The following is a 16,628-nucleotide window of genomic DNA, read 5'->3' on the forward strand; positions in this document are numbered from 1 at the left end:
AAACTAATGATTGATGCTTCTCATCTCTCTGTCCCTGTCTATCCTTCTCTCTGACTCTCAATCTGTTTCTGGAAAAAAAATAAAAATTAACAAAAAAATTGCCCAACATCAGAAGAGAGGATCTTGCTGCATACTGTTAGCTAGGAAAAGGTAAAGAATCAACATCTGAATTATGGTTTCTACTGAATGAGTATAATTTTTGTACTATTATGAAACTGAAAAATTGTAAGTTGAACCATTGTGAGCTGGGGACTGTCTATACCAGGGGTCTATACATACTACATGATTCTATTTAAATAAAATTCTAGAAAATGCAAACAGATAGAAAGCAAGTGGGGGAATGAGTAGGGAAGGAAAGGGTGGGTGGGAAGGAGGGGCTGATTATATACAGGTGCAGGGGGAAACTTAGGGTGTGATGGGTGTAGTTCTCCATTTTGCTGGTAATAATGGTTTAATTTCTTATATATATATTTGACAAATATATGCCAAAACTTATCAAATTATATACTTTACTGTCAGTTTATTTCAATAAGTCTGTCAAAACAAAGAAAAAGTAGATGATAGGGTTTGTGGAGGACAGATATTTATGCCCTCAAGTGCCTCCTTCAGAGTATAAAGATTATTTCAGGAGAGCTATTTACAAATGGATATAAAAACATTTTTTTAATGTATGAATTCTTAGATTTAGTAATTCCATTTTAGGAAATGGAATAACCTGGAACAGTGAAAATACTTATTGTACAAAGGTATTTATCACAATGTTATACAGTACTTTTTTTTACATTAGTGTTTTTATCAGTCCACTTTTTATTTTTATCAAAGTTAAACATGCACAAATTCATGTCTTGCGACAGAATTTTTTGTGTGTGTGTGAGAGAAAGGGAGGGAAAGAGACAGAAAGAGGGACAGACATGGACAGACAGACAAACAGGAAGAGAGAGATGTGAGAAGCATCAATTCTTCATTGCAGCACCTTAGCTGTTCACTGATTGCTTTCTTATATGTGCCTTAATGGGGGGGGGGCTCCAGCTGAGCCAGCGACCCCTTGCTCAAGCCAGTGACCTTGGTGTCACATCTATGATCCCATGCTCAAGCCAGCTATCCTACACTCAAGCTGGTAAGCCAGCAGTCAAACCAGATAAGCCTGCACTCAAACTGGTGACCTCAAGGTTTTGAACCTGGGTCCTTTGCATCCCAGGACAATGCTCTATCCACTGAGCTACTGCTTGGTCAGGCTTAAAATATCAAACTACCCTACAAGGCTACCTATGAAAAATACAAATTACCGTCTCATTTTTCTGCTTCAAAGGGAGCCACTTGTAAATACTATTTTGAAATAATAAATGTTGCTATTTTTTTGTATTTTAGTTTTTGTCTTTAGAAAAGATGAAGCGTTAGAATTCTCTCCTCCTCCTCATCCCCCCTCATATATTCTCTGTCTTTTTTTTCCTCTTTTATGCTCTCTCTTTCTCTCTCACACACAGAAACACACATAGAGAGAGATACAGACACACATACACACAAATGTACTTCGAGACCCTGAAGTCGCCAGCTTGAGCGCGGCCTCCTCTGGTTTGAGCAAAAGCTCACCAGCTTGGACTCAAGGTTGCTGGCTCGAGCAAGGGGGTTACTTGGTCTGCTGTGGCCCCACGGTCAAGGCACATATGAGAAAGCAATCAATGAACAACTAAGGTGCCACAACGAAAAAATACAAAATGGAACTGCCTTTTGACCCAGAAATTCCATTGCTGGGTATATACCAGAAGAAATCCAAAACACTAATTTAAAGAATATACGCACCCCTATGTTCATTGCAACATTATTTACAATAGCCAAGGTATGTAAACAACACAAGAGCCCATCAACAGATGAGTGGATTAAAAAGTGGTGGTACATATATACGAAGGAATATTAGTTGGCCACAAGAAGAAGAAATAAAATCTTACCACTTGTGACAGCATGGATGGACCTGGAGGGTATAATGCTCAGTGAAATAAGTCAGTCAGAGAAAGACAAATAGCATATGATTTCCCTTATATGTGGAATTTAGAGAACAAAACAAACAAACAAACAAAAATAGACACCGAAGCAGACTGGTGCCAGAGGGGAGGAGGGTTGAAGTACTGAGTGAAGGGATTAAGAAGTATAAATTGGCAGGTACAGAATAGTCATGGGGATGTTTACAGCATAGAAAATATAGTCAATAACATTATGATAACTGTATATAATGCCAGGTAAGTACTGGAAAAATGGGGGGGGGGCATTTTGTAAATGTCTAACCACTATGCTGTACACTTGAAACCAATACATAATCATAATGAATGTAAATTGTAATTGGGAAAATAAACAAATTAAAAAAAAAATTTATGCCCTGGCCTGATGGCTCAATTAGTTGAAGCATTGTCCTGACATGCCAAGGTTGTAGGTTCAAAACCTGGTCAGGGCATATGCAAGAGTCAACCAATGAATGCATGAATGAATGAAGCCAAAAAATTGATGTTTCTTTTTCTCTTTCCCCCTTCCTCTCTCTCTAAAATCAATAAATCGATAGCATTTAAAAAAATAATAAAAAACTGCCTGACCAGGTGGTGGTGCAATGGATAGAGCATTGGACTGGGATGCAGAAGACCCAAGTTCAAAACCCCGAGGTCGCCAGCTTGAGTACCGGTTTACCAGCTTGTGCGCGAGGTCGCTGGCTTGAGTGCAGGATCATAGACATGATGCCATGGTTACTGGCTTGAGCACAAAGGTCGCTGGCTTGAGCAAGGGGTCACTCACTTGGCTGGAGCCCCCCAGTCAAGGCACATATGAGAAAGCAATCAATGAACAACTAAGGTACTGCAACAAAGAACTGATGCTTCTCATCTCTCTCCCTTCCTGTCTGTCCCTTTCTGTCTCTCTCTTTGTCTCTGTCACACACACAAAAATTACACAAATACTACTTCAATACTATTATTATTATTACTTGCTTTTACTCCATGCTTACTATGACCTGGCACTGAACTATGTATATTACTTTCTTATTTCATTTATCTCTTCTAACAACCTTTTGTGATATATATAATTTTTATTTGTATATTAAGATACTTGTTGCCCTGTCCAGGTAGCTCAGCTGGTTGGAGCATCATCTTGATACACCAGGGTTGCAGGTTTGGTCCCCGGTCAGGGCACATACAGGCATCAACCAATAAAGGCATACATGGGTGGAACAACAAGTTGATGTTTCTCTATCTCTCTATCTCTTTCTCTCTCTGCCTAAAATCGATAAAAAAAAAAATATGGGAGTGAGAAGGCTATATTGTGTGGGACACTTGAATCCATTGTAACACAATAAATTAAAATTAATAAAAATTAAAAATATAAACATATTTGTCTAAGATTATGTAACTTCTAAGTGAAAGATCTTAAAATGCTGGCCAGCTTGGCAGTATCCACATAGGGTGAGATTCAGTGACTGTTTGATACTCTAGTACAGTGGTTCTCAACCTTTCTAATGCCGTGACCCCGCAATACAGTTCCTCATGTTGCAGTGACCACAAACCAAAAAATAATTTTGGTGGTTACTTCATAACTGTAATTTTGCTACAGTTATGATTCGGAATGTAAATACCTGATATGCATTATGTATTTTCCGATGGCTTTAGGCGACCCCGCTGGGGTCGCGACCCACAGGTTGAGAACTGCTGCTCTAGTATCTTTGTACCAATAATTTTGAAGTTCCGAAAAAAAAATTTTAATTAATTTTTTGTGACAGAGACAGAGAGAGACAGATAGGGACAGACAGACAGGAAGGGAGAGAGAAGAGAAGCATCAATTCTTCATGGCAGCACCTTAGTTATTCATTGATTGCTTTCTCATATGTGCCTTGACCGGGGTCTACAGCAGAACGAGTAACCCCTTGTTCAAGCCAGTGACCTTGGGCTCAAGCTGGTTAGCCTTGCTCAAACCAGATGAGCCCACACTCAAGGTGGCGACCTCAGGGTTTTGAACCTGGGTCCTCTGCATCCCAGTCTGATGTTCTATCCACTGTACCACCACCTGGTCAGGCGAAGTTTGGAAATATTTTAACACTGGGAAATTGAGGAGCCACTGAGCCACTTCACCTGCAGGTGTTGTAAGGTACCAAAAACTACAGAATTAATATTAATATTTTAAGGGACTTGGAGAACATTTTATTAATTTGGGTTAAAGTGTGCAGAGAAATTGTGAGAATAGTCTCTGTACTGTGTGATTGGCATAACCAGGATGGCCCTTGGCATTATATTGTAAATGCAAAGGGGAGGAAAACATGGATCCCCAGACATTCCACCACACCTATGGGGAAAGGGGTGAATGGCTAGCCAGGTGCAGGAAGAGAAAAGCCAAAATAAACCTTTTCTTATAACTATGAGCCATTTGCGGGCATTTGTCCCCACAGAAACTACCTCTCCTGTGTAAATGAATGTAGTTAACACGTGTGACTCTGGACAGAGAGATAGCAGATGAACACTAGATAATATGGGAATGCCTTTTAATATGTAAAGAGACATCTTTCTGCCATTGTGTTGACTTGTAAATTTTGTTTTCTCCAAAATAATGTATGGCTTGCAAATTGAATGTGGTCCTATCATGTTAAAGGACATATGACTAAACCAATAGTGGTAAAGGGCTCCTAATTACAATTTTTGCTTCTGTACTTCCCACTTACAAAACTATAAAAACTAAGTAGAACAAAGGGCCGGCACGCTCCCTCCTATTGGAGGAGCTACTGCTTGGCCAAGCTAGACAATAAAGCTTTGGTGTGTAATCAATGGACTTTGTTCGTGTCTTCAATGTTTTGGGTCCCTCTAGATTAGGCTTAACAAAATCAAGTAGTTTAGCTGTGTCTGCTTGACTTTTATGAAAAATAAATATGGTCAGAAGCAAATAGCCCAGGGAAGTCTGATGATTTTGCTTTCTTTTCCTAATAAACACAAAATGTAATTCAAGTAATATAAAATAAAAGTTCCTCGAAAAAGTATGGGTAAAAATGTACCTCAATGTTAGTTCTCTGTTAAATGATAAGATTATAAAGGACTTTATTTTATTTCTGTAATTATAAATTTTCATAATATATAAATACTACTTACTTTTCTTATTATTAGATTATTCAATTATAGAAAAGATAGATAATACAGATACTTAATAAGAAGATACACACACACACACACACACACTCAGTTTTTTCAATGGTTCCAAAGCACATTAGAGAGTCATAAACTGTTCATTCCACTGCTGTATGTTTTCCTCCAAGTAAATTTGCATACTATTTTTATAATGAAAATAATACTATTTTTCCTCTTTTTGTCCACTGTTTTAGTCTTAGAGTCACTAATGGGCTAATGCTAGAAATTTAATTTGAGCCTGACCTGTGGTGGTGCTGTGGATTAAGTGTTAACATTGGATGCTGAGGTCCCGGGTTCAAACCTGAGATGACCGGTTTGAGCGCGGGATCATTGACATGATCCTGTGGTTGCTAGCTTGAGACCAAAGGTCACTGGCTTGAGTAAGGGGTCACTGGCTCAGCTGGAGCCCCCCCAGTCAAGGAACATATGAGAAGCAATCAGTGAACAACTAAAAAGTGCCATAACTTCAAGTTGATGCTTCTCATCTCTCTCCTTTCCTGTATCTGCCTCTGTCTCTGTCTCTCTTGCAAAAAAAGAAGAAGAAAGTTTAATTTGAACGACTGTTGAAATATAATTGTTACTTAGAAAGAAAGGGGAGATCCCTGGGAAGCTCTTAGTTTTCTCACCTTAGTAAATAGAAAGAATTGGTTTACTAGATTTGCTAATTATCAGCTTGAAAGACAAGAAGATCTCATGCAAGTTCCTGGGTAGCAGTCAAAAGGATGAGAAAGAATGGAGACAGGATGCTGGGATACAGAACATGGCAGAGGTGAGTGGTCTGCTTTGTTTAGCATCAGTTCTGCATGTCAACAAATCTATGCCTGTAGATCCCGTCAAGCAATGCTTCGATCCAACCTGTGAAATAGGAATTGAGGAAAGATAGCTAATGTTTGATGGAGATGAGGAGTTTCTTCATGGGCTTAAGATAAGAAACCTTATTTCAAAACCACATTCATTCATTGTCCCTGGCTTGTTGCTGTCGTGGCATTTAAACTAGTGACCTTTAAACAACATTTTTCTGTGCAGGGCCCCACCATGAGGCAGCCCTGGCACATTCGCCATCAATGGCATTTTGCAGATGTCATGGCTGCTTGCATACATATAAGGATTTGTAATACTAATTTTGATTCCTCAAAACAGATCAGTTACCTAGTGTATTTCACTTTTTTACTAATGAGTTGTTTACTTTTGTTTTGATTTGGACCATTGAAGATCACCCTGTATTTATAAGTCTACCCTTTAATAGACAAATCAGCCAGGTGGACTTTGCCATGTTAGTTTTAGTTCCTTAATTGTGGTAAATTCAAAAGGGGATAATGAGTCTCCTGGCCTTTTACAAAGTATTCCTCTTCCTCTTTTTGTACTATTTCTTTTTCTGGCTCTATTTTCTTCCTCTCACTTTTTTGTTAGGTTACTAGTGAGTATTAGTCTGTTTATTTGGAAAAGAAAGAGATGGATTGTATTGGCCATTCATTGCGAAAAAAACAGTCTCAGCTTTATCACTAGATGATTTTTAAAAATTCCCTGTCATTAGATTATTTCAGCTGTCCTGCTTTACTTTTGAAGATCATATGTAGTCTGATCAGGTGGTGGCACAGTCTTTAGAGCATCGGCCTGGGATGCTGAGGACCCAGATTTGAAACCCCATGGTCGCTGGCTTGAAGCCCAAGATTGCTGGCTTGAGCAAGGGGTCACTGGCACGGCTAGAGCACCTCCCTCCCCATCAAGTCACATATGGAAAGCAATCGATGAACAACGAAGGTACCAAAACGAAGAATTGATGCTTCTCATCTCTGTCCCTTCTTGTCTGTCTGTCCCTTTCTCTCTCTTATGTGCTAAAAAAAATATACCTAAATGAATTACTACCAGCAAAACTAAAAAAATAATTATAATTAGAGACAGAGATCTAACTAATTACTGAGGTAGAAAACAATCATTAACATAAATTAAATGCTTATTTACTTTGCAGAGGTTAACTGTAGTGTGTCCTTAGAGGAACAAAACTGAGTCTGCTAGCACTTTGGAGAATGAATTTTAAATAAATTAACTCCCGAGAAACTGACCATCCTACATACTTCAATAAATCATTAAATATTCTACTTTAATAACATGACAAAGGTGACTCATTTGAAGTTTTTGGGTTGCTACTAGGTTTGGCTAAATGCATTATCTCAAATTCTTGGTGCTGGACAAATGTCAGGTTGATAATTGGTAAGAGAACAGTTGACTGCAAGGGAAATGTCTGAGTGCAATTTAAAAACTGAAGTCATTTTTTTCTTATTTTAAAGAAAAGATGGTATAATTGCTTTCTTGAGATTTCACTCCTTTTTTCACTTTTTTTCTTTTTTAGTATTTTTCCAAAGTTAGAAGCTGGGAGGCAGTCAGACAGACTCCCGCAAGTGCCGGACTGGGATCCACCCGGAATGCCCACCAGGGGGCGATGCTCTGCCCATCTGGGGTGTTGCTCCATTGTGGCTGGAGCTATTCTAGCGCCTAAGGCAGAGGCCATGGAGCCATACTCAGCGCCCGGACCACAATATTTGCTTGTCTGAAGAAATCATTATTTTTCCTTCATTTTATACGATAATTTCAGAATTCAGAAATCAAGGCCCTGGCCGATTGGCTCAGCGGTAGAGCGTCGGCCTAGCGTGCGGAGGACCCGGGTTCGATTCCGGCCAGGGCACACAGGAGAAGCGCCCATATGCTTCTCCACCCCTCCGCCGCGCTTTCCTCTCTGTCTCTCTCTTCCCCTCCCGCAGCCAAGGCTCCATTGGAGCAAAGATGGCCCGGGCGCTGGGGATGGCTCTGTGGCCTCTGCCTCAGGCGCTAGAGTGGCTCTGGTCGCAACATGGCGACGCCCAGGATGGGCAGAGCATTGCCCCCTGGTGGGCAGAGCGTCGCCCCTGGTGGGCGTGCCAGGTGGATCCCGGTTGGGCGCATGCGGGAGTCTGTCTGACTGTCTCTCCCTGTTCCAGCTTCAGAAAAATGAAAGAAAAAAAAAAAAAAGAAATCAAGGTTTGTGGGTTTTTTTCCTCTGGAATCTTAAATACTTTATTTTATGCTCTTACTTGTGTGGTTTCTGAGGAAAAGTAGCATGTAATTCTTTTTTCTTTTTTTTTTTGTATTTTTCTGAAGTTGGAAACGGGAGGCAGTCAGACTCCCGCATGCGCCCGACTGGGATCCAGCTGGCATGCCCACCAGGGGGCGATGCTCTGCTCATCTGGGGTATCGCTCTGTTGTAACCAGAGCCATTCTAGCACCTGAGGCAGAGGCCACAGAGCCATCCTCAGTGCCCGGGCCAACTTTGCTCCAATGGTGCCTTGGCTGCAGGAGGGGAAGAGAGAGACAGAGAGGAAGGAGAGGGGGCGGGGTGGAAGCAGATGGGCGCTTCTCCTGTGTGCCCTGGCTGGGAATTGAACCCGGGACTCCCGCATGCCAGGCCAATGCTCTACCACTGAGCCAACCGGCCAGGGCCTAGTAGCATGTAATTCTTATCTTTGCCCCTCTGTAGGAAAGGTGGTTTTCCCCTCTTCTTTCAAGATATTTTCCTTTTGATTTCTTTGAATCTGATATGTATAAGTAAAGTGTACTGAGCATTTATTCTGCTTGGTCTTCTCTGAGTTTCCTGGATCTGTGGTTTGGTATCTGACATCAATTCAGAGAAATTCTCAGTCACCACTGCTTCAGATACTACTTTTGCTCCTTTCTCTCTTTTCCTTCTGGTATTCTCATTATGCATATACTATACCTTCTCTAACTGCACCATGGTTTTTGTATATTCTGTTATTTCTTTTAAAGTTTTCTTTTTCTCTTTGTTTTTCAGTTTTGGAAGTTTCTATTGAAGAATCTATTGAAGACTCTCAAGCTCAGAGATTCTTCGTCAGCTGTGTTTAGTCTGCTGATGAATCCATCAAAGGCATTCTTCATTTCTATTAGTGTTTTTGATCCCTAGCATTTATTTTTCATCCTACCTCAGAGTTTCCATTCCTCTGCTTACGTTATCCATCTGTGCTTGCATGCTGCCTACTTCTTCCATTAAAGCCCTTAGCATATTTGCCATAAGTTTAAAAAGATTCCTGGTCTAAGAATTAGAAGAATTCTTGCCATAAATGACTCTGGTTTATAATGGTTGTTCAGTCACATCAAACTTTTCTTTTTAACTTTTTAGTAAACCTTATAAATTATCGTTGAGAAGTAGACATGATGTCCTGCGTAAAAGGACTGTAGTGAGCAGGCCTCTTATTATGTGGTGAGGTGAGATGGGGAGGGGAAGCACCCTGATTGAACAGTTCTGTCTTTTATTGAGGCTATGCCTTTAACACTGCTTCTCAGCTTCTCCCCTTTCTGTGAGACAGAATGGATAGAGGGGGTTAGAGTTAGGTATTTCCCTGCCTCCAGGCAGGTTAAGCTATGACAAAACCCTGGGAAGCTAGGCTCTGTTAAAATAGTTTCTCCTGAGAGCAGACCTGTTAAAAAACAAAATGTTCTGGTTTATTTAAAAATGGTTCCTTCACCCTTTCTCTGCTTCTAGCACAGGGGATGTTTCTCTGATATTCACTGTGAGGAGCTGGTCAAGTTCCTGGAGGTAACACACCCAGAAGTGTGGTGTCCCTCCCCATAATTGGGTCCCCTGAAGTTTTTGACTCTCAGACTTGTCCACACTGAGCCTCCAGCAATTTGTTAATTATAGTTTAGGTTTTCCTGCCCTAATACTGGTTCCCACAGAGGGCTCTGCTTTTGGGTTATACTATAGTAAGTTGTGATTCTGACTCTTTGTATCTGTGTGTCTTACCTCTCCAATTTCAGGGGCAGTGGTTTGCTTTGTGACTTCACTTCTCTGACCAATTTAAGAAGAGTTCCTTTTTTTAAAAAAAATATTTATTTGATTTATTTTAGAGAGAGGAAGGTGGGGAGAGAGAGAGAGACAGACAGACAGAAACATTGATCTGTTCCTGTCTGTGCCTGACTAGGGATTGAACTGGCAACCTCTATGCTTCTGGAGGACACTCTAACTCAGGCGTCAGGAACCTATGGCTCGCAAGCCAGATGTGGCTCTTTTGATAGCTGCACCTGGCTCACAGACAAATCTTTAATAAAAATAATAATAACATTAAAAATATAAAACATTCTCATGTATTACAATCCATTCATTTCCTACCACTCATGTTCATGGTTGCGGGTGGCTGAAGCCAATCACAGCTGTCCTCCGGGACAACACCAAATTTTTATTGGATAATGCTTAATGTACACAGGTCGTTGTATGGCCCTCACGGAATTACATTTTAAAATATGTGGCGTTCATGGCTCTCTCAGCCAAAAAGTTTCCCGACCCCTGCTCTAACTAATCAAGCCATCCAGCCAGGGCATGAAGAGTTCTTGATTTTTTCAATTTTTTCATCTTTAACTTGTTATTAAGACAGAACGGTGACATCTAAGCTCCTTATATGCTGGACCAGAAACTGATTATTACCCTTTTCATTTATAAGGAAACCAAGGCACAATGGTATTGAGTTATTTATTTTTTTATATTTTACTTATTCATTTTTAGAGAACAGGGGAGAGCGAGAGAGAGAGAGAGAGAGAGAGAGAGAGAGAGAGAGAGAAAGGGGAGGAGCAGAAGCATCAACTCCCATATGTGCCTTGACCAGGCAAGCCCTGGGTTTCAAACTGAGGACCTCAACTTTTTAGGTCGACGCTTTATCCACTGCTCCATCACAGGTCAAGCCGGTATTCAGTTATTTGATCAAGTGCCCTCAGCTACTATGTGGCAGAGCCAAAAATGGAATCTAGGTGTTCTGGTTCAAGAGTCTAACACTACACCACTGAGGAAAACAAGCAAGTCAGGATCCTGGAGAAAGAAGAAATATATTTCCTTACCATGAGATCTTTTGTGTCTCCTAAGTTTACATTAAAAAAAAAATCTGAAACACTTTATTAAAGAAACATGTACCAGAGGGTTGGCTTAAAAATAATGACTATTAAAAGTTGCAGTAAATACAATTAGTAAACATTTTAGAGTAAAAGGAAAAAAACACTTCTAAACTTGCCATTTTTACAGATTACATTTCATTTCTTGTCTATCTTTGTGAATATTATACATGGGTATTATGTGTTCATCTTTTTCACTTAACATGGTAATGTTTCCGTATCTTTTTTACAAATTATATTTAATAGCTGTATAATATTCTACCTTGGTGATAATGTGCTATACTTTACAAAAGCATTCTATTTGCCTTTGATAGTTAATATTTTTCTTTTACAATAGTAGATAATCTTCCACAACTGTTTCCCTTCCATTGACTGACTTCATTCAGGAAAACCCAATAAATGTGATTACTTGGTCTATGGGTATATATATCACTGTTGCCAATTTTGTCATATTGGTTTCCAGAAGAGTTACACCATTTTTTCTGGGCTTCTGGCATGCTATAATTAAATAAAATACAGTTATATAGAAAACCTCTTAGATGCAAGGGCGGTGTCAATACCAGGAGGCTCTAAAACAGAATTCCTTCCATTAACTGATGCATGACTTCATTGTTTCAGTATATATTACTGTTTAACCTTGCAAACAGGAGACATTCCATACATATTTATTGAACAGATGGATGATGGATGGATGGATGGATGGATGGATAACATTTAACTGATTCCTCCCAATTAACATACAGAAAACTAGTGGTCAAGTTGAGATGATGCCCTGATTTATAATACAGTGCCCTTTTTTCTATCATAACTTCAGTGTTACTCCATTTACCAACATTTGCTGTATATTTAGTATGTGCAAATCACAGTCCTGGAAGCTATGGGTATAAAATATAGTTCTACACATTACAGTCCTCACTGTTTGATTGAGAAACTCATATACTTCTCTGGATCAAGTTCTCATTTATAAAATAAATGTACTGACCTGAGACTCGTGGACATAGATAAAAGTGAAGTGGTTACCAGGGGGTGCGAGAGAGGGGAAAAATGTACTGACCTCAAAAATATCTTCTGGATTCTGTGATCTTCTGCATCTCTAAATTTCCCATTTCTAGATATTATGACTCCAGAGTAAGCTTATTTTATTTTTTTGTATTTTTCTGAAGTTGGAAACGGGGAGGCAGTCAGACAGACTCCCGCATGCGCCTGACCGGGATCCACCCGGCATGCCCACCAGGGGGCGATGCTCTGCCCATCTGGGGTGTTGCTCTGTGCAACCAGAGCCATTCTAGCGCCAGAGGCAGAGGCCATAGAGCCATCCTCAGTTCCTGGGCCAACTTTGCTCCAATGGAGCCTTGGCTGTGGGAGGGGAAGAGAGAGACAGAGAGGAAGGAGAGGGGGAGGGGTGGAGGAGCAGATGGGCGCTTCTCCTGTGTGCCCTGGCTGGGAATCGAACCCAGGACTCCTGCACGCCAGGCCGACGCTCTACCACTGAGCCAACTGGCCAGGGCAGAGTAAGCTTATTTTAAAGAGCAAACTAAAGGAATAGGTGAGTCAGGGTAATGATAAGGAATTTTTTCTTTTTCCCTTTCGTCATTCATGCATTCACTCATTATTTATCATTCATTCTGTGCATACTAAACACCAGACACTATTAAGTGCTAAGGGAAAAAAAGGAATAAGTCCTCTTTTTTTAATTTAATTTAATTTTATTTTATTATTTTTTTTCTGAAGCTGGAAACGGGGAGAGACAGTCAGACAGACTCCCGCATGCACCCCACCGGGATCCACCCGGCACAACCACCAGGGGGCAACGCTCTGCCCACCAGGGGGCTCTGCCCCTCAGGGGCGTCGCTCTGTTGTGACCAGAGCCACTCTAGCACCTGGGGCAGAGGCCAAGGAGCCACCCCCAGCGCCCGGGCCATCTCTGCTCCAATGGAGCCTCGGCTGCGGGAGGGGAAGAGAGAGACAGAGAGGAAGGAGAGGGGGAGGGGTGGAGAAGCAGATGGGCTCTTCTCCTGTGTGCCCGGGCCGGGAATTGAACCTGGGACTTCCACACGCCAGGCCGACGCTCTACCACTGAGCCAACCAGCCAGGGCCGGATAAGTCCTCTTTTATTAAAAATCAACAGTGCCAAATAGGAAGGATTTTTGAAAGGGAACAGTTTTGTAACAGAACAGTAGTATACACAGTGTTTATGTATATGTATTCTACTATTCCAGCTAAAACTTAAATGGAGTGGTTTCTATTATTAAAGTATAGGAGAAAATCAGCTAATATTGTTTCAAGCTCAACCTCTAAATGCTCCCAAAGTTAATGGAAAATATCATTGAATCTTGTTGGTTTATCACGGGAAAAAATACTTCTACCATACATGCCAACATGAAGACAAAAGAGGACAGATGCATGTGGACTCACCACTTCTCTTCTTCTACTTGCACTCCTACGGACTGGAACTTACTGGGTGCTTTATTTTCCCCTGTTTTGTCAGGTTCTTCAGCATCATCCACCTAAAGAAATAATCAAATAAATAGACGTGCTCCATTTTAGTTATCTCACTTGAAAAACAAATGTCACATTTCATTAGAAACAGCTGTACTCTACTAGAATATTTTGTGATTTTGAAAACTTTTCCTCGATATTTTTGTATTTACTGAGCACCATCACTGCATTATAACATGCACTTTGACCCTCCTGATCTTTGTAAAATGCGGTTGTAATCACTTAAACGGTGGCTAATAAGTGTGTATGACACCACCATAGATTTGTATACCTATAATCACTATGTTAGAACGAAGAGCTACATTGAAACACGTTCTTGGAAGTTTTGAGTCTGCAGATAACAAAATACAAAATACAAAAGAAAGAAAATTTATTTTAGTTAGAATTATTGACATTGGGAGATTTAGGTATTTACCTTATTAAGGTAAACTATAGAGTATCTTCATTTTCTTTTCCCTTAGACTAAGGAAATGGGTTTGATTATTACTCCACAGTTTCTACACAATTCATAAAGAAAATGTGTCCATACATAACTGAGATCCTGTGTGACAAATGAGGCTTAAGCCAAATTTGAAATAAAGTTTATGCTACTTAGAGCAAATAAGTTTATTTCTTTTTTTCACTGTATTAAATAAATTGTTTTCAATTAACTATAAAATCGATTTAATGTAAGTTATATAAAATTAAAATTTTATATAATTGGAAATACATTATATATCATGTAAAAGCTGAAGTCCCCCAAGAATTACTGTCAATTATTTGATACATATTTGATCATCTCTTAATATATCTAATACTACATATAAAATGATTATTAATACTAAATTTATACAGATAAGATTATACTATATATTTTATAAATCTGCAATTTGCTTTATTCATTAATACTGCTATCTTTTGGACATTTTACCATGCTAGCAAATGTATTTCTAACTTAGTATTTTTTTTTGTTACATAAATATTTGTTTTAATGACCATGCAATCCACATGGACATCAAGGTAATTTTCTCTTTTCTGCTATTAAAAATAGTACTATAATTAATAGTTCATACATATCTGTAAAATATTGATAATTGTGCAACTGTTGATTGGGAAAATTCTTAGAGTAGAAATTATTGGATCTCTTTATAGCTTATGACCCTTAATAACCCTTTGCTGGTTATATATACAGTAAATGTATTTTCCCATTTATTATTTGTCTTTTAAATTTTGTCATTCATTATAGAGAATTTTAAATTACTATGTAATTAATCTAGCTGTTATAGTTTAGAAAGGCTTCCTTTATCTTGAGTATATTTTTTAAAGTTCTCCTGTATTTATTTTTATCCCATCATTTTTTTCATGTTTGATTTTTAAAAAATATTTTATTGATTGATTTTTAAAGAGAAGAGTGAGAGAAAGAAGGTGGGGAGGAATGGGAAGTATCAACTAGTAGTAGTTGTTTCTCATATGTGCCTTGACTGGGCAAGCCCAGGGCTTCAAACTGGTGACCTCAGCATTCCAGGTCTACACCTTATCCACTGTGCCACCACAGGTCCATGTTTAATTTTTAAATCCACTATCCTAAAGTGTTTTTGTGTAATATATAAAGTAGAGCTCTAACATTTCCTCCCACCACCCCCATCACCAATTGAACTGGCTCCTACTAATTAATCTTTTCATTTGAGATGCCAACTTTACCCTGTACTATTCCCATAGATATAGGCCTGTTTTTCGTCAATTGATCTACTAGTCTTATTGCTTCTCTCTCTCTTTTTTTCCTAATATAATTGCATAATAAATATTTTTCATGTTTATTTTATTGATTTTAGAGAAAGGAAGGGAGAGAGAGAGAGAGAGAGAGAGAGAGAGAGGAACATCAATCTGTTCCTATATGTGTCCTGACTAGGGATTGAACCGGCAACCTCTGCACTTTGGGACAATGCTCTAACCAACTGAGCTATCAAGCCAGGGCTCATAATAAATCTTGATATTTTTCCTGGCAAGTCTCATCCTGTAATTATTTCTTTTAAATGTAATTTTAAAAACTCTAAAAGTCTCTAGGTTATTTTGAGGTATTAAAATACAAATAAACTTGTTTTTAGATATTAGGTAGGTGTTATCTATTCTTTGTGAAGCTTAATCCTGTTGTTTTATAGTTTTTATTACTATTGTGAATGGACTTTTTTATACTGCGTTACATTTTCTGTTTATTAATAATATATTTAAAAGTTATTGATTTTTAAAAATATTTATATTATACTGTTTTACTCCATGAATTCTAATAGTTTTCTGTGGTTTCCATTAGATTTTCTAGGTGGACGTGCATATTATCTGCAAATAAAAGCAAATTTGTTCTTCCTTTGGAAAATATTTTTTAATACACATGGAGTTCTTAGAATATACTGAGTACTGTTCTAAGTGTTTTGCTCATTTACTCTTTTCAACAGTCTATGGGATTAGTGACATAATTAGCCCTGTTTTATATATAAGATTACAGAGGATGAGGAAACTAAAGCTCAGAGAAGTTGAATAACTTGCTGGAAGTAACATGGTAAATGGAAGAACCAGAATTTCAACACAGGCAATTTGATTTCAGAATCCATGCTCTTAACCGCTATGTAAATCTGCAAATTATTTTCCAATATAAGGACATTATTATGAATTTTACTTTTATGAATACTAAATTAATAGTTAATGAAGTTGACATAACGGTATTTTTTTAATATATTTACCATTTATTAGTTTACATTTTGAGATTTGTTTTCCCCTTTGTATTTTAAGATAGACTTTTTATTGTGGTAACATATAAATACAAGTTTCCATTTTGACCATTTAAAAACATGCAGTTCAGGGGCATTAAGTGCATTCACACTGCTGTGCCACCATTACCATCATCCAGTTTCCTAATTTTTTCATCATCCCAAAGTGAAACTCTGTATCCCCATAGGAAGTGGGATTTAGTAAACTTAATTCTCAAACCAATCCTATGAGGACTAGTGGAGGGTTTAGGCTTAGGAAGATGAAGTAATTTGCCTAGAATGACACAGAGGACCAGCCTCTGCACTTCCCCACTCT

The 16,628-nt window shown here is 38.8% G+C and overlaps 1 protein-coding gene across 8 annotated transcripts in view; it reads right to left on the reverse strand.

The window, feature by feature from the left end:
* The window catches only part of DLGAP1 (DLG associated protein 1), a 978,693-nt gene that overhangs the window by 54,013 nt on the left and 908,052 nt on the right, over positions 1-16,628 (reverse strand). For all 8 annotated transcript variants that reach the window (XM_066353621.1, XM_066353619.1, XM_066353620.1 and 5 more), the window contains one exon: positions 13,488-13,579. In XM_066353621.1, the coding sequence (XP_066209718.1) occupies positions 13,488-13,579 (92 nt within the window). The remainder of the gene's footprint in view (positions 1-13,487; positions 13,580-16,628) is intronic.

Source organism: Saccopteryx leptura, chromosome 11 (assembly GCF_036850995.1).
Source record: "Saccopteryx leptura isolate mSacLep1 chromosome 11, mSacLep1_pri_phased_curated, whole genome shotgun sequence".
Taxonomy (NCBI): domain Eukaryota; kingdom Metazoa; phylum Chordata; class Mammalia; order Chiroptera; family Emballonuridae; genus Saccopteryx; species Saccopteryx leptura.